This window comes from Amblyomma maculatum, chromosome 1, assembly GCF_055883805.1.
Source record: "Amblyomma maculatum isolate TAMU_Amacu chromosome 1, ASM5588380v1, whole genome shotgun sequence".
NCBI classification, from domain to species: domain Eukaryota; kingdom Metazoa; phylum Arthropoda; class Arachnida; order Ixodida; family Ixodidae; genus Amblyomma; species Amblyomma maculatum.
The window spans coordinates 366,676,138-366,694,858 of NC_139344.1; the positions used below are offsets into that span (position 1 = coordinate 366,676,138).

Here is an 18,721-nt window from a genome sequence, read left to right on the forward strand (position 1 = left end):
CTTAGGGTAGTGTCTCCGCAAAACAACTGCTCTCGAGGTTGCTACTAGTTAGCCGAATGCATTTGTCCGGGCTATTAGTGGAGTCTTTGCACGTCTTTTGTGCAGAAATGCGTGGTCCCTTCTGCGGTAACTCGATTCGGGAGCAGGACGAAGAGTGCGACTGCGGCTATGACTGGAACGAATGCCGCGACAAGTGCTGCTACCCACGCGAGCACGGCCGCCTCAACCGAAAAGGGTGCACTCTGCGACCGGACGCCAAGTGCAGGTGCGTCCGCAATAAACCACTCGCTTCCAAAGGGGGGATCGCTCGGCGGTCTTTTTAAGTAAGATGGTTATTATGGAACTAGGCACGAGCCAGTTTTTACGCGAGACGTCTACTGCACTGCTTGATGCCAGCATGATCACGTCCGTTGGTGACCGTTATTTTAGTAATTAATCTCCAAGCTTACTTCTATAGCGCTAATCCATGTCTTCGCATGTCTGCGTTCGATATACGGCCCCGTGCAAGGTAGAGTGATTGTGTGGTCAACTAGACGTGAGTACATGTTATCGTTTAAAAAAAAAAATACGAGGGACTTTTGCGACTAAAGTGGTGAAAGGCGAAAGCCTGAGTGCCGCATTCTGCTACGCAACTGACACTGTTAGTTAGGTATTTACTATTAATGAGTCATTAGGCAGGTAATTGAATAATTGTTTAATCGATTAATCAATAATTAGTGAACTATTGGATAACCAAGTTAGTCAATAATTAGTAGTTAGTTGATCAATTTATTAGTTATAATTCGTAATTGATCATTGATTGGCATATGGCCTTATAAGGCACGCATTTGCGCATACTGTGATGGTGCTCTGTGACTGGTCGAGATCTCTACGGCGTCATCCCGCCTCGGCCAATCAGAGCCGCCCCAAAAGCGGGACACATTTTGTCCACGACAGTATGCGCCATTAAAGGTTTTCGCCTTAAAATCAAGTTGCATAAAGAGAGACAAGTAGTAGGCAAAGAAGGTGGCCTGGATTTAACGGAGTTCTTGCGGTTGAAAATTCTCCGCGTGGAATACTAACGGTGTTTAGTGAGTGTATCTGCGTTTTATCTTTCGCTTCGAATTAAGAGTTCACCGCTAGAGAATTGCAATATTAAATAAAATATGCCAGGGCACTGTTACGAATGTTGATCATATATATATTTGATCTATTTTGATCGAATATGAAGTCAGCAGTCTTTTACAGCAGGCATGACATTATTTACCAGGGTTGCAGTCGTTGCATCTCTGAACACATTGCTGCTGGAGGTAAATCTTTTTTGTTTTTATCCATCCGTGAGTATGCAATAACAATGAAGCTTAATTGGCGTGGTAATAGAGAAAAACTAACTAATAATAAAAGGAATGCCAGAGAGACAGCCAAGCCACACGTCATCCGGACCTGAATAAATCAAGGGCGATAATAATTATTGCATATTAATTCTGCTTAAATATATAAACGAGCAGCACGCTTGCTTTGCGATAATCATAAGAACTAAAGAAGAAAATCGTCCAAGTAAGCATACTTGCGTTGGTGAACCCTCGCTTGGTGCTTCCTTAATGCGTAAATCGGACAAACATCACACGATAATAAGCATTCCTCACAGAAAAATACACACAGCTTTTCTCTTTTTCTGAAAATTCGGCTTTTCACCGATGACTGCGTCTTGTGGCATAAATTGTATAAAATTAATGGTCACTTTCTTCTAGATAACGGGCAAACAGGAAAATTATACGGTGATGTGAAAAGTGTCACATGGACATTATCGGAAAGAAAACAGTCACTTTGTCAGGAACTCGAAAAAAAGTTGGCTGTGGTTTAGGTGTGGTTAACCCTAATTGAATTGCGAAAGCAACGGCAGAAGCTTCCTTTGCCCGCTACATTATTCCCCTATCACGCCCTGTCAGTGTAAGGTGCTATATTATTGGGGACACTTAAGCTCGTCCTTTAAGGGTATGACGCGAGAGCGTAAGCTACCAGCCTACATATAAAGTCACGCTTCAACCAAGCCGTATGAACGTGCCTGCGTGTCGTAAGGGTAACGAGAATGCGAACGGTTCGAGCAGGCTGATTCTTATATTACCCTCCCGTACGAAAGGAGCGACTCGAGTTGGCAGCTCCTGCCCGTGGCATAGGGGTAGTGTGAATTCAAATGTCATGACATGCTGAGGAAACCGTAGCTAAGCCTCTTCACGACGTAGCTGCGGCCACTCGAGGTCTCGCTTTGGCTGTCGGAGTGTTATTTTCTCGACAAAATAAAAAAAAAATACTTTTTCCTTCTTTAATATTTGCCTTTTATCAGTACCTGATACAAACAAATAAATAAGAGTTATATTCACTCCACACCGAAGATAAAACACCCACATCTCCTACATTGAAAGAGGTTGACACCAAAACTTGGATGCTTATTGCAAGCATTGGACATTTTAGGAGTATAGATGCTGAATTGTTGCTGATAAAATATTCCTTCGCGCAGTTGTCTGAGACCTTCTCGTTTTAATGGGGTCCTTATATTTAGAAAACATATCGTCATACTGTACGAAATGACGCGTCTAAGGTTCAGTATTATTCCTGCAATTCTTTCAGAATACCATCCTGTTGATTGGTTAAACAGCAAAACTTTCACCGCAAACGATAAGCATGTAAAGTATTTAGAGTAACGCTTTTACGATAAAACTGGAATACGCAGAGAGACATACATTATTATCAGGTGGCGAAATGCGTTCGGCGCTGCTGTGGTGCAGTGTTAAGACGCCCGACTACTGTGCCGGAGTACCCGGCTTCGATCCCGACCACGATGCAAGAGTAATCCCGACCGCCAGCGGCTGCGTTTCGATGGAGGCGAAACGAAGTGGTGTCCGTGTGCTGTGCGATGTCAGCGCTGTTGTTGTTGTGGCTGTAGGAAGAAAGAAAAGAAAATGCACGGGCCTGCTACTGGCTCTGTAGCTGAGCCACCTCCGCTGCCTCGTGCAGATAGAAGAGAATATAGAGAAGAAAGAAAAGCAAGAGGGAAAGAAAGACGCGCGCCGCAACAACAGCCGTCGTCCACCACCAGCGGTGGCGTGTGCAATGACGGCCGACAACAGATAAAAATTCGGTGCCAGGCCAGCCCCCGCCGCAAGCAGCAGTGACCCACCTGCACCAGCCCCATCAAGTGCACGTTAGAGATCCCCAGGTGGTCGAAATTACTCCGCAGCCCGCCATTACGGCAACCGTTCTCTTTTTCCCGCTTTCACTCCCACCTTCGTCTCTCCCCTTACGGCGCGGTTCAGGTGCCCACAGGACGTATGACCGATAATGCGCCTTTCCTTTCCTGTGAACCAATTATTATGGTGATTATTAATCGGACGTGACAAATAATGTTCTTGTAAAGCTTTCAGGCAGTCAATTAATCCTTCCCTTGCAGTCTTCGAATGCGAAAAACTACCAATCAAAAGTGTTAAAAAAGATTTATTTATAGGAAGGGGAAGGCGCTGTAACTGTCTCACTTGTTTTCTGTGGACACCGCAACCGCGCCGTAAGGGAAGAGAGGAAGGTAGGAGTGAAGGTGGAAAGAGAGAAATGGAAGCTGTAGTGAAAGGCTAAGGAGTAATTTCGACCACGTGGGGATCTTTGACGTGTGCTGACATCGCACAGCACACGGACGCCTCCTCGTTTCGCCTCCATCGAAACGCAGCCTCCGAGGTCGGGTTCGAACCCGGGTACTCCGGCACAGTAGTCGGGCGTCTTACCTCTGCACCACCCCGAATCAATAGTGTAGGATCTTCAAAGACATTATTTTTCTGCAGCATCGCAAGGGCCCTGTGTCACAGAAAATGCCGCGGGCAGATAAAGCCTGTTTGGTTGAGAGGGTCAGGTCGGCGGAGGCACATTGTCGAGCGTGGTTTTTTCGAATACCAAGCACGCTCAGAATAAACGTGACGTCATGCCTAGAATGTAAGTGATTAAACATGGCATGTAATGCAAATTAAAGATCGACGCGTGTCCCGAACGATTTAACTTTGCATACTTTATTGCGAAAATAAAGCAGAAGGAGAAGATGCGATTCCAACTAACAAACCTCGCAATGCGAGCCACACGTCTTACAGACTAAGAAGCGCAGACCCATTTGTAAAGGCTGGGACCAAGCCGGGTTCGTATGTACAGGTTCGTCCACTCTTAATGCTAACAAGCATGCTTCCTTCTAGGCGCCATTGTGTCCTAGGCGGCTGCACATCGAAGCATAGCGGCGCATACACAAAGCGACCTGGAGGCGAGGCTTCGCATAGTCGGCGGGTTTGCTTCAATGCGTGGTCGAATCGGAGGCAATGGCGGTCTGAAGAGAGCATGCTTGTTCGCAATAAGAGTGCAATGTAGCATGTCTAGTATGTCATGGGGTCTTGCACGTAAGTGCCTATCTTGAGTGTACTGCATTATGTCGTTATGTAAACGTGTAATCAGAGAAACTACTGGTAACAATTGGTAATGACTGCATAGCAGGTGTCTCAAAAGAACTTTCCGTTCATTTTGCTGCAAGATATATTTAGTGTTTGCAGCTCCTGCAGCTAATTTTAGAAACGTGTTTTAAAAGTAATATACAGTGCAAATACCGTGCAATGCATCGCATCCTATTTCAATCTCTCATTCAGTAGAAATTCAATTACCTCTACTGCAGCCCTTGCATCATGCGAGACATGGGCTCTAGGGTTGCATCGGTAATTGCGGTCTCAGTTTAGAGATGTTCGGAAGAGTTGTTGGTGGCGCCATGAAAAACATGCGCTTGAAACGGGTATTGTTCAGGGGTGTCAACGTGACAAGGCAATATAAATCATACTTTCTTGACTAAGGGCTCATCTTTACTGTAACAGGACATGGAAAATGTGATTAAATACATATCAACTTCTTTCGGATATAAATACGGATATTCTTTGAGGACCATGACAAAGAGAGAATGAACTTGAAAACTGTGCATTGTACTATCATTGGAGCAGGAAATGTTGGATCGAAGTGCATTGTGGGTATCCTCTCCTCAGTGGCGTTCTTAGGGTTTCTACCGACGTGTTCATGCTTATAGCAGAGAAATGAAAAGAAACTGATAAGTTTCTTACAATTACTACACATGAATGGTCGGTTTCTAAATTGGCTCAACACGTATGTTGTGATGCATGGGTGCCACATTCTCGTGTTTTGATTGCTCTGCAGTTATTGTACGCGGTGCGTTTCTGCGGATGAATAGCGTGCTAGCTACGCCTATCTCACGGGAGTCGCACTGTATGCAGTCCTTCGAATAGCGCCTGTTGCAGTTCCTCCTGCGAGTTCCACAACACGACCAAGGTCTGCCGTCCGGACGACGACTGCCGGTTTGAAGCGTACTGCGAGTATCCTTTACGGAACTAACTTTCAGGAATTTCGTGTAAACGTATACAGTGTAGGGAAGATGACCTGGTGCCAGCGCGCCGGCACGAAACGCGAGCACCAGCTGTTCAAGACAGGACCTGCAAGCGCCTACCTTGGTCTAGCCCTAGCAAGCGAGCTAGACCTACAAAAATTACGAGGGAATTTAGCAAGTAGTGAAAAGCGAAATCCTGAGTGCCGAATTCTGCTAAGCAACTGGCACTAATTAAATAATGAATAATGAATTACTTACTTTGTCATCAAATGCTAATTAATTAGTAATTGGTCATTGACATATAGCCATATAAAGCACGCATTCGCGCATACTGTGGTGGCGCTCTGTAATTGGTCTAGACGTCTATGGCGTCATCCCGCCCCGGCCAATCAGAACGGCGCAAAAGCGGGACACATGAGCCATTAAAGGCTTTCGCCTTAATAATGCGTTGGCGCCAGGTCATTTTCTTTACAGCAGCTTATTCCTGCGAATAGCCATCGCCGGACCACAGTTTTTGCTCCAGTGCAGTCAGGAGTGGTAGAGAAGTACAAAGGAATTAAAACAACGAAAGATAAAACTAGAGGATGAGAAAATGAAAATTAACAAAACTAAAATATAGTGAATCACTGCTTAGTAGTCCGTCGTAGCTAAAAATTGAATTTGATGAGTCGTTGCGGCATAGTCGTTGTGACTAAAAAATTGAAAGTGATTAGTCACTGTGCTGAGTTAGTGCTGAGTTATTCCATCGCAGTATGTCGTAAATAAAAGGGTAGATGAAGCAAACGAACGCACGCTGTCGAGTCTACTCCCAAGGTGAAGCTTGAGCGCCCTACTCATTTTCGTCTACCTTTTGGGCCTATTGCGGAAAGAGAGAGAAGGAAAACTGATAGCCAGTCACAACTTTTAAAGCGCTTGTAATGAACAGGTCACCTCTAAACACGAGCGAGGCGGTTGGTGCTCCAAAGCGCACAGAGAAGAAATACATGCTCTTCGGAAGCTGCAGGGACAGGCGTCTCGGCTCCGGCGCTGGCCCATGTCCACCGGGCGGGCAAGAAAAAAACGGCCTTTCTCGTATGTGGGGAGTGCCTGCTGTAGCTTCGTGATATCCATACTTACTACCGCGAAAATAGAGCTTGCGCTCTCCCTCCTCCAACCCTCACAATCACACGGTGCGCATTAGTGCAGTCTACAAACGGGCACAGCCCCCTACTCCATCCTTCTCCCCGCCCGCTTACGACTCACCTGCTCCTAATTCCCACATCCTCCTAGGCCAGATGTGCCTTAGATTACTCGGAGGACCTGCTCAGCCGTACGTGCAATCGAACCAGCGCAAGGTCATGACTATAGCGCTCTCTCTATACTTCGTCTCACAAGATATCTGCAGCACTGCGAAAGGCAGAGGAGCCCTTGCAATTTTACTCCTAAGTGCCTCTTGGCCCCTGCGCACTACAATAAAGAATTGTGCTCCTACTGTCATCCTCGCCAATTTAGGGGACCAGAGGCGCGTAGGAGCACAACTGCCTATTGTAGTGCGCGTGATCCTAATTTAACCGAGGTGCCTCTGCCTTTCGCAGTGCTGCAAACATATTGTGAGACGAAGCAAAGGATGTCCCTCCAAGGGCTCTTCTGTGCATTGTGAGGGGCCCTTGATACAATAAAGGTCTCCCAATTGCGTTGTGGGAGGCTCCGCCCTCCCTCTCTTTATTGAGAATAAATGCTTCCACCATCACCACCACCGCTACGTGATGCCAAAAACACACAGGGGTTTCTCGCCTTCTTCAGTTGCTTACGAGATAAGCTGTTGCCACATGCAAGCATCGCTCCAAGCTTCTGGTCCGGTAAAGCCGGTGGTCAGCTTACCTTTTAGCCGCAAATAAGCGAAGACGAGGCGCTATCACCGTATTGTCGCTGCCATAATGTTTTTAATATAAATGCCCACACCAGTTAGATGTTCGCGGCCACCTCCAAGCCGACAGGTGAAATCGCTGTAATAAAGTTAACACACATCATTCATCATTGCAGCTCACTACGGGGAAACGCAGGACTTCGGTCCCCGTTCGGGGACACGTTTTCCTACTTCGCAAAAAGGGACATTTTTTCCGGGGACGTTTCTTCCGGGGACATTTTTTCCGGGGACATTTTTTCCGGGGACATTTTTTCCGGGGACATTTACTTCGGGGACTTTTTTTTCGAGGACGTTTTTTACCGGATCCCAGGACGTACTGTTCAGTGGCAGCCTCGAAAGAACGTAGACGTGTTATCCGACGAAAAGTAAGGGTATATATTAGTTTAAAAAAGCACCAGCATAATTTTTCGTTTGTACTGCTTTCTTTGCAAACTATTCTGGCCTTTTTTTTTTTCAAGTGATTGTTAAAGATAGTAATCTCATGATTCTTCACCCCAGTTTCGGCGTGACTCCATAGAGTGCTGACGCTAGGGGCAGACCGCTGTTCCCTTGCGGCAAAACCCACGATGTTCACTTTTTTAGGGGGGAAATTTTCTGGGCGGCTTCTTATGTAATTTGCATATTTTTCCTTGACGTGACGGCCGTGATGCCTTCATCAGCAGAGAGACCGGCGACTGTCCACCGTCAACCAATAAACAGGACGGCCTGCTCTGCAACCGCGGCAGCCAGGCGTGCGAGGCCGGCGAGTGTTCGCGCTCCGTGTGCCGCCTTTACGATATGGTGGAGTGCTACCTCACGGGGCCCTATCGCACGCCCGACGAGATGTGCCTCATCGCCTGCAAGGAAAATGGTGCTCAGCACTCCATTGCTCATTTCCAGGCTTTCGAGCGCCTGTAACGAAGTTGCGGATATAGCAAAAACGGCACAATATCATATGCATATTAAAAACAATGCATATCACCGTTAATTAAGCGGTGTTTATATTTATTCCACATTACGTTTGCTTTCGTATAACCTCTAATTGAACTTCTTTTCTCCCCAGTTTCGGTTTCAGCAGCCGAGAGGTGGCTGTGACGTCACAGCCATGTCTTGATGTGCGGCGTGAAAAAGCAGTGATATAATCGCTGATTCTTTACTTTTAGTGATTCCTGTTCTTGAGGCAGGCTGGCTTTATCATTGTATATGCATTCAAATGACGCAGGAATCATTGTCCCTCTGCGTTCAATTTCATCTCTGATATGACCTAGACTTGACTTTGACGTCACAGCTATCTCGGTCTCAGTCAGGTGGCTTTGAGGAATCATGACGTCACACATGATGGACCAGGTTGTGGACTTCATTGTATGGGTGGTCACGTGGCAGCTAAAATATTATTTGTAATGCTGTAGATATGATCGCGTGATTTGGCCGCCATCTTGAATCTGAGAGTGACGAAGAAATGGATCAGACACCGGCAAATTTAGGTAGCAAGAGCTAAGGCTGGTAAAAATGTGCTGCATTCATAATTTGTTGCAACGTATCTTTGCAGCTACTAGCTTAAATTTATCTATCCAGTTGCAAAAAGCAGATTTGAAATGTTGCCTGAGAAAACGTTTTGACTCCCTGAGGGGTGGCTCAGGTTATTAATAAAAAAAAAAAAAAAAAAAAAAACGGGGCGGCTCAGAGGTTATGGCGCTCGAGTGCTGGATCCAACTATGCGGGATGGAATCCAGCTCGTGGCGGCTACTTCTTAATCAAGGCGAAAAACGAAGCGTCCGTTTGCTGGAATTCCTCAGTGCACGTTAAGGGAGCCCGGGTTGTCGAAATTTACGGAGCCCTCCACTGCGGCGTCCCTCATAGCCTTAATCGCTTTGGGACGTTAAACCCCATAAACCAAAACGAAACCTTCATCTAAGCAGTCAAATGTTGTTTTTCTTTTATAGTTTATAGCGCTAACTTATGTAGTGTTTTTCACGTAGCTTGAGCCAAGGATTTAAAAACAGCGAATCACTGCAGCTACAATCTTACTCCGGTTCCACATACGTGCTAAAAACGTTCTAATAAAGGTGAACTTCCACACATAACTGGAGCGTTTTTAACACGTATGTAAAGCCGGTATAAGAGTGTAGCTAAACCGAGGATTTTTTTCCATTTCATATGCAATTATTTATTTAACAAAGTTGAATTATGCGAAATCTTTAGTATACAGTTTAGGGTGAAATAGCCTCCATTAAGTTGTAGAGATTAAGTTTCCATTATTTAAGAAATAGCGCGAAATATGAAAATAATACCACATAACTGTTTTCTTACGCTACCGTACTGTAGCGCTGCCGAATGCGTTTTGAATCGACAAAGCGTGCACGCTCCCTCTCTCGAAATGAGCGGTCCTGGCCACTGTCAGAGCATAGTCTTAAAACTGAGTCAACACATTCTGCCGGAGCATGGCAGGCCTAAGCCACGATCAGCGATAAGCGATAGGCAGGCCACCGACAGCCAGCTCGGACGGAGCTTTTATCGAGCTATCATACCGACTAAACAAGAAAAACAAGAAAAGAAGAAGAAAAAAAAAAGAAGCACTGAAGTCGTTTAATCCAAGGCAGGCTCGGTTTGCTTTCTTTAGGGCCATTTGTTTAACCTACACTAGCTACACCAGTGCAGCAAAAATCTATTGTAGGTATAGGAGATATCCTACACTGGTGTAAAACAAATGGCTCTTTTGTTTCGTGACGCAGCGCACCGCCGCTCACTTCGGCTCGGTCAGGGCACACGTTTCGTTCATCCAAACGTTGTTTGGATCGCTGCAATTTTCGAATGCTCTAACGCCACTTGAATTTTTTTTTTTTTTTTTTTTCATATTTCGCGGTCTTTCTTTGAATGTCCGAAATAACGGTCACGTCGGGCGCAAAGTGTAGAGCCCAAGGGATCTGCTTCGGAACCGTTTAGTTTCGCTTATTTAGCATTAATGGAAATCCTTCTCATTGGAGAGGGTAGGACAAAACATATTACCATTACAAATACGGAGCAATCGAAATACATTACAAGCAGCACGGAGTGGCTCAGAAGCAGACCCCCCGGACTCTACACTTTTGACAAAGACTGCTCGTAGGCAGGAAAAAAAGAAAAGAAGCAAAAACTAGTTAGGTGTTCCCAAATCCCCCCCTAAACTTGATAAACTCACTTGGTCCCAAACTGGATAAGATTTTGCAGAATTCCTTTCGAATAATCAGTTGAAAGAGTAGGAGGATGTTTTATATCCTGACGAGCGCTATATGAAGGCATACGATATGCCGTTGGTTTCACCAAGCTCCGCTGTACTTGATTGCACAGGGCAGGCGCTTACTGTAAATTGTTCTATTTCTCGAGCGGGAGAATATCTTGCAATAATGGGATATGGTGTCGGTCATAGACAACAAGGAGCGAATACAAAAAAAAAAATGCGAACCGATGTTCAACAAAAGAATTATATTAGAAACGTCTAAAGACATAGTAGATGGATAATCGAAGCCTTCTCAGCGAAGAGAATGAAAGATGATGGTTTCTTTTGTGGGGTTTCACGTCCCAAAGTAACTCAGGCTATGAGAGACGCCGTAGTGGAGGGCTCCGGAAGTTCCGACCACCTGGGGCTCTTTAACTTGCACTGACATCGCACAGCACACGAAAACCTCTCCATTTCCCCTCCATCAAAAAGTGGCCACCGAGGCCGGGATTCGAGACAACGAAAGAATATGCAAGTATCCTATCAGTCAAACTGGTGAAGAAATATGCGGATCTAAAATCGAAGCAACCTTGACCAGAAGGGTCCTCAATACACTTGATTGCACAAAGGATGACTTTGTATGCTCCTTCTCCATTTTTCTTCGCTGTAAAATTTTTAAAGTAAGCTCTGGCCCTGTCCGTGGTAGTCGTGTACAGGCAAATATGATGCACGGCAAAAATGCACTGTTAAAAAGTCCCAATTGCTAATTTCTCTAGTGAAAAAAGCCGTATGAGTCACAATAACCTTAGATTTCTCATACTAAGCTCATACAAATCTAATTAATTCTCATATCTCATATATTTCTCATATAATGAATGAGTTTAGTATGAGATTGTGAGATTTGTATAAGTGTAGTACCAGTTTAGTATGAGAATTTGTATGAGGTTATTGTGACTCAGGCTTTTTTCACTAGGGTTGTACTGCCAGCCTACCGTTCGCTTTTGCTTAATTGTTTTCAAATACTTTAAGCCAGCGTTTTCTTCCCATCTTGGAGGAACAAAGTAAAGAAAAACAGAAAAATGAGTTCGCAAGGTTTTTCCCATCCCACGCATGGAGCAACCTCCGCACATCAGTAATGTAGAGTTGGTTCAAATACGAAGCAGAATATAGGTTTTAGCCAATGGTGACTTCGCGCATGTTACTCAACTGTACGCTATTCCTATAGATTCCAAATGAGTTTGTTCTGAACAGATAACGCGCATGAGATTTTCAACTGCATTCAGCGAAACGAATTCGTTCTTGAGGGAGAATGAGAGCCACCACTTCCGGTTGATACTGCAACTGCCTCTTCAACAATTAGATTTTTTTTTTGTCTGATTTTGATTCAGAGCCTGACACTTGAAACAAACTGGCGGGACGTTGCTGAATGATTCATGTATACTTTGATGAACTATCAAGCGACCACATGGAAGCTTCGCAAATGCCGTGCTAATGTTTTTTCGTCCACTTTGTGTTTGTTTTCAAGACGCACAGAATGATCCATCTAACAGAGGCTAGGTCTCCAGCTGAAGTGAAGCATTCTGGATTAATAAAGGGGAATGAAAACAATAAATTTCGATGTTGCAGAGATTTCAGAAAATAGTTGGTGCTGGTTTCGCTAAGAAAATTATCTCGTCAAAGCTCTTCGCTGTGGAGATTGCATGAAAACTATTTGCTGGGAGTGAGGTACATTAACGCGCCCAGGGGTTGGCAGTGAAAACTTGTGCGGGCTACGGAAAATGCCGCTACCAATTCTAGGGGGGGATCTGGGTGTTCGAAACACAAATATGAGCCTCTGACACTACTTCATTCGGCGTTGGACATTCTGAACACATGAACCGTCGTCATGTAATACCTACCTATAGAGGAATTGCGGAGTACATGTAAAATTCCAGCTAATTTAAATCTGTAAAATGGGAAAAATGATGAAGAAACACTTATCACATTTTAGATAAATCCTGGCTTATTTAAAGGCAGGAAAAGGGTTATAATGTTATCAAGGGCGGCCTGGTAAAACTGTGAATTGTAACAAAGAAAAGTCAAGAGGTGTAGTAGCTAACAGGATGACAGCCGGGATTATAATTACCGGTCTGTCACTGAAGGTTTGTGTGTGAAAGAACATTTTCTCTGGTGACACATATATTTTTCTCTATTTTATACCTTTCTATTCCTTACAGCTGACAGGCATAGATTTGAGTGACTTATATGTTCGTTTACATCTTGATAAAGGTTAACCTGTGGTTCAATCTATGCCTCTATTTAGCAGCCAGGCTCTAGCGTGTTATGGGTTTCATTTTAAGTTTCCTTGGCAATCATTGTGGTTTTTCAATATATTTTATACAGGAGAAGTGGCCTATGTGTCAGTTTCAATGACAGGTCGCAATTTAAGCGAGAGCTTGTCAACAGCGCCTCGCCCTTGGGTGTTTTAGCTGTACCGTACGGAGTCGGTCGACAGAGCGCGTAACCATCGTTGCGCAGCTCCGAACAGCGAGTGCAGAGAGGCCTGCCACTACGAGCGCATGAAGGATTTCTGCAACAAGAAGATGGAGCCCGGGGCTCCGTGCGACGACCTGCGTGGCTACTGCGACGTCTTCCAGCGCTGCCGCCTGGTCGACGCCGAGGGACCGCTGGCACGCCTACACTGGCTCGTCTTCGGCGGAAGGGGACTGCCCAACGCTCTCGTGGTACGCACATCTCACCTAATCAGGGAGTCGCCGCGCGCGATAATCGAGACCACTCATTGTAAGGATACATACTCCGCCTAACTACTTACTAAGGGCTGCAACTTGGAGAGTGTATAGCTAAGACCACATACGACATCCACATACGACAGCAGCAGTAGCAGCCTGACTATACCCACTGCAGGGCGAAGGCCTCTCCCATATTTCTCCACTTAACCCGGTTATCGAAGTTATATCATAGGTTTCGGCATGCAGAAGCATCTTTATTCAACACTATGCCAGGTCTAACCGCTCGTCGCTGTGTTCCGTGTCCATGTCCGTGGTCCCCGAGCCGGCGCAGTGCCTAATAGAAGAAGGAGGAGGAGGAGGAAGGAGGATGAGGAGGAGGAAGAAGAATGCTCGGTTACCCGCAGGTTATGCTTTCGCTCCAAATTCGGTTCAGCAGCATTGGACCCTTCTAATTTTTTTTTTATTCTTGGGAATTGTATAAGTGCATTCCGAAAATTATCGCCCCAGTAGCATGCCCTTTTGCTCATAGCATTTGCTGTAGCATGCCCATTTGGTCCTACTCTTTATTTCCTTAATTTTCTTTTTTACATTGCGAAAGGCTCAACAGGCAATGTTGTGCCGCCAAAAACTGAGGCGAAAATGTGTCCCGCAAAAGCTGAAGCCAAATTTTTTCAACGGTAGTGGTTGTGATAACAATTTAATAATACCAAGAATTAGTGGTAATCAAATTAGTGATAAGACAATAAGTGATAAGGATTCTTTCGCATTTCTCCAATGCAGGTCGCCGCAGGGATCTCAGAGTTTTTCGTTCCTTTCTCCAGAGCGGAACGTAACTGCAATCGAGATTTGGTTGACCTTCGCACTTCTGCTCTCTCCTATCTCTCGTAAATTCCGTGGCTTCTAGGTGCAGAGGGCGTAGTAGCTAACGCTGACGAAAAAGGCTGCCCAACCATGCTTTATGGGTGAATTAATGGCAGGAGTTTTTAAGGTTGCGGAATGCACTCCGTGTAGTGGGAGAACGATCTGGTTCCACATAGTTGCAAGTTGTAAATGGAACTTTTAAAGAAATGTTCCACTTATAACTGGAACCTAGCTAACCGCATGCGCGCGCGTTGTGCAGCGCTACTGGTATGTGACCCTGACTGCGGTTGCAGCGTGGAGCGGAGTGACAGCGCTAGTCATCCGACTGTGTGCGGTGCACACACCCAGCAGCAACCCCGTCATGGAACCACCGCGCCGCATCGCCGACACCGTGATGTCTCCCAGGCGATGGCTCAGTGTGTGACGCCGCACCTGGGAACTGCAGTGAACCTCGGCGGGTGGCACATTTTAATCGTGTTCAGCATAGGAGGGCGGGGGTTGCAACATAGTGTGGAACAATACGCCGTACCAGCGTAAAGGTGACGTGCGTGAGGTGCTTGTGGAGACAGAGTGGGATATTTACGCGCGCTATAGCTAGAAAGCACCACTACCAGCAATATTTTTCTTCTCATTTTACCAATAAGCAACGAATGAAAATTGGGTATCTTAACACGCAAAGCAAATCTCTAAAATGCATCGTATAGAGTCACTGCTGAATAGACATTCCATAACAGCTGCTCGTAACTTTATCCTAACCGGGCATAAGCATAAATGCTCATTTGATCAGTTTGTCGCTTATATATGGTTGCAAATAATTTTACCTGCATACATTTGTTCTCATGAAAAGAAATACCCGCGATTAAAAAGCGTAACCATGCTTTCTGCGGAATCCCTGCTTTGAAGCCATGTATCTCGCCACCTCACTGCATGAGGTCTAGCGCTAGCTTTTCCCGGTAACGCATAATGGAAGCATACCTTGCTTACTTTGAGCCTTCTCTTTGTGTTATTATTTAACTCTAAAGCGGGTTTTGATAGGAAACTACGCTTTCCATTTCTCACCACGCTGTTCTGGTTATGTTCCTGGCGGTGGATTCAACTCTCAGCTAGCCGCTGCTGCAACGGCGGCAAAGCTTTCTGGACAGAAACGGCGTATAAAGCCCACGGCCAACTCCTCCATAGAATACTTTAGCTTTCCTGATCCCCGGCTTATCACAACGGCTTATCTCATGCAGTGGAACTGTAAACGTTTACACAGAAATTATACTGGCGTCACAGGTCTACTCAAAACAACGGCATCAATATCTCTTTGCTTTCAAGAAACAAACATTGGGCCACAGCGCAGGAATGAAAAAAAAAAAAAAAAACAATAATTTCCGTACAGGTAGAGCCTAGGCTAACAGACTGTCAGGAGACATCGCAATAATAATACAAAGCGACGTAAATGTAAGAGAAATACCGCTGACAACTAACCTTGAAGTAGCTGCTCCAAACATCATGAGCCATAAAACGCTGACAATATGCTCAGTGCACATACCACCACACCTCCCAGTTACAGTCCATGATTAGGAAGGCGTGATTGAACAGTTACCGGAGCCATATGTGATGGCTGGCGATCTTAGCGCTCGAATTTTCTTTTGTGAAAGCGAACGTAAAGACTCAAGAGGTCAAATTATGGAGATCTCATACTCTCAAATGACATATGTTTATTGAACACGAGAAAGGGTACATATTGCTGTCCTAGCTCCGGAAAAATGAGTAGCCTTGACTTAGGTTTCACAACGCCATCTATATTTGATGATTTCAATTAGGATGTTTTAGGTGACCCCAGGAGGTGTGATCATTTACCAACAATTTTATTTTTATCATCCGCTACACTCGTCATCCCTACGAGGCTACGACGTTGGAAGTTTCACTTCAGCGATTGGCCAGTTTCTAGCACGAATGAAACTTTAGAAGAATTATCTGAGGACCTCAAAATAGACGAAATGAGCGAAAAATTTACTGCTTGTATAACAGCAGCAGCAATAGCAGCCATCCCACAAACTTCAGAACTCTCGCACAAGAAACACAAACTTTAGTGGACAAAATATTGTAAATTGGTATATTGGCCATAAAGCCCCAAAACAAAGCTTGGGAGATCTTTCGCAGGTACCTCACCGCAGTTGCATATAATAGGGCTAATGCCAGAGCACGGTACCTCAGACGCACTGCGAAGAAAAGTTCATGGCAACAGTATGTGTCCCCTATAAACGGTTCTCTAACATCGAAGAAATTGTGGGAACAGGTGCGGAAATTCACAAGGAATTTTACTCCTTTCACTTCTATGCTCACAGCACCCGGCATACAAAGAGCATAAGAAGAACAGGCCAACATTTCGGGCGAGCATTTTTCCAAAGTGTCAAGCTCGTCCAGTTACATACACAGACTCCTAAAGCACGAAGCTACAGCAGAGAAACAAAAACTTGTTTCCAGATCAGTCATGCATGAAGATTACATTGCACGCATTACATTACAAGAACGAAATAGAGTATTATCCTCTGAAGTAAAAAAGCAGCACCGAGTTCGGGCAATGTACACCACGCTATGCTTGCCCACCTTTCTGAATCCGCTGCCGAAGCACTGCTGAAATTTTTTAACGAAATATGAATAACCTGAAAGATATCCGAGGCATGGAAAGAAGCCGTTGTAATACCATTCCTCAAACCTGACAAACCATTAAATAATCCCAAAAGTTAGAGCCAATACCACTTACTAGTTGCTTAGAAAAATTGTTCGAAAGTATTGAAAACAAAACACTTACCTTCATACTTGCAAAACGACTACGTTCTCACACATAGCTCAGTGTGGGTTTAAAAAAAGCTTGCTCAACTACCGTGTTCAACTACCGATCACCTTGCCTCTCACAACACTATCCGGGAAGCGTTCACCTACAACCAACACTGTGTCTGAGTCTTATTCGACTTGGAGAGGGGTTTACGATACCATGTGGATGTTCGGTAACCTGCGTGATCTGACAAAACTATGTATCCGCGGCAGGATGCTGAGCTGTTTCAGCGACTTCCTGGCCAAAAGCATGTTCCGAGTCCGCCTAGGCGCAACCTTCTCCAACACTTTTTAGTGCGCAACTCTTTAGCGCCCGCTCCTGCGTTTTGCGGCGTCGCCGTCGGCGTTGTAATGTGCACTAGAGTATTCTAGTTCACTTTAGCATTGTTCATTGTAACCAGTTGTGCACTGCGCATGCGAGCCCCGCCGAGGAGAGCTGACCGAGTAGAGCAGGAAAGCGTCTGCCGGTACCGCATGCGCAAGACATGAACGTAGATTGTGGCGTAGATTGTGCCTAGAACGCCAGTGAACTTTGACGCGTTCAATGGAACGCTGGTTGGTTGTGTTGGATGCAGCGCTCGGTAGCCCGCACCGCACGAGCCGGAACGCATAACCGCCGCCGTTTGCCGCTGCGAACCGCCTGCCTATATAAATAGTTTATTCTCTGCCAGTTCTTTGTAAGTCATGAGCGAAGAAACCGGTGGAAGTCCTTCGCCTACTACTGCGTGCACAGTTACTCCCTTTTCTGCTGTAGCGCAGTCCACATATGCATTCAGACCAAGAACTGTTTGTGTAGTGTTTCTTGAAGAAGGAATATGTATGAAAAATGGAAAGCTTGTAATTGTACATACACGTCTTGCTCGAAGTGTTTGCCTCAACCTATTGAAATGCTGAAAAAGCTGCGCTCAAATTTTGCATTAGGAGGTAACGTGATCATCGGCAATTTTGTTAACAGAAGGGTGTTCCCCAGGGGTGCATCCTCAGAACAACCTTCTTTATCGTTAAAATGGACTGAATAGCAAAAGTAATTTCAAAATCCATAAGTACTCAGCTTACGTAGATCACTTGCAGATAGCATAAACCTCTTCCAGCATATCTACTTGTGAGCGACAAATACAGGTGAGAATAATCTTGCTATCTAAGCAGATAAAAATGCATTTATATTTTCGTCCCAGGAAAAAAAAAAAAGTGGTTTTACTCTCTTTCAGACGAGGCCTGCAGGCCGATCGCGCACTATGTCTTAAACAAGCTTCACTACCACTTAAACAAGAGCACACATTTTAGGCGTCACTTTTGATTAAAAACCTAACATTTTTATCACAAATACACAACCTAAAGAAAAATTTTCGCAGACCCTCAGTGTCGCTGAAATTGCAGTCTCGAAAACTTTAAGGATCTATAGGGCATGCATATTACATATCTATTGTTCTCTCGTTTGCTCGAAGTTTGATTACTGCAGGTTAATAGTATATGCCTTAGCCAGAGCACCCTACGTAAAACGACTAAACAAAGTCCGCAATCTTTGTTTACGGTTATCATCCGGTGCTCAGAGAACATTACCAATGGCAAGCCTTTATGTCGAAACATTGAACCTTCCTTAAAATATCGGAGTGCAGCATACATACATACATACATACATACATACATACATACATACATACATACATACATACATACATACATACATACATACATACATACATACATACATACATACATACATACATACATACATACATACATACACACACATACATACATACATACATACATACATACATACATACATACATACATACATACATACATACATACATACATACATACATACATACATA

General features: G+C 44.8%; 1 protein-coding gene across 1 annotated transcript in view; it reads left to right on the top strand.

Moving 5' to 3' along the window:
* Positions 1-14,484, top strand: part of LOC146208056 (uncharacterized) — a 40,359-nt gene extending 25,875 nt beyond the window's left edge. Inside the window, exons 7-11 of the mRNA XM_084577967.1 lie at positions 106-265; positions 5,280-5,378; positions 7,955-8,145; positions 12,988-13,193; positions 14,320-14,484. Of these exons, the coding sequence (XP_084434093.1) occupies positions 106-265; positions 5,280-5,378; positions 7,955-8,145; positions 12,988-13,193; positions 14,320-14,484 (821 nt within the window). The remainder of the gene's footprint in view (positions 1-105; positions 266-5,279; positions 5,379-7,954; positions 8,146-12,987; positions 13,194-14,319) is intronic.
* The last annotated feature ends 4,237 nt before the right edge of the window (positions 14,485-18,721 follow it).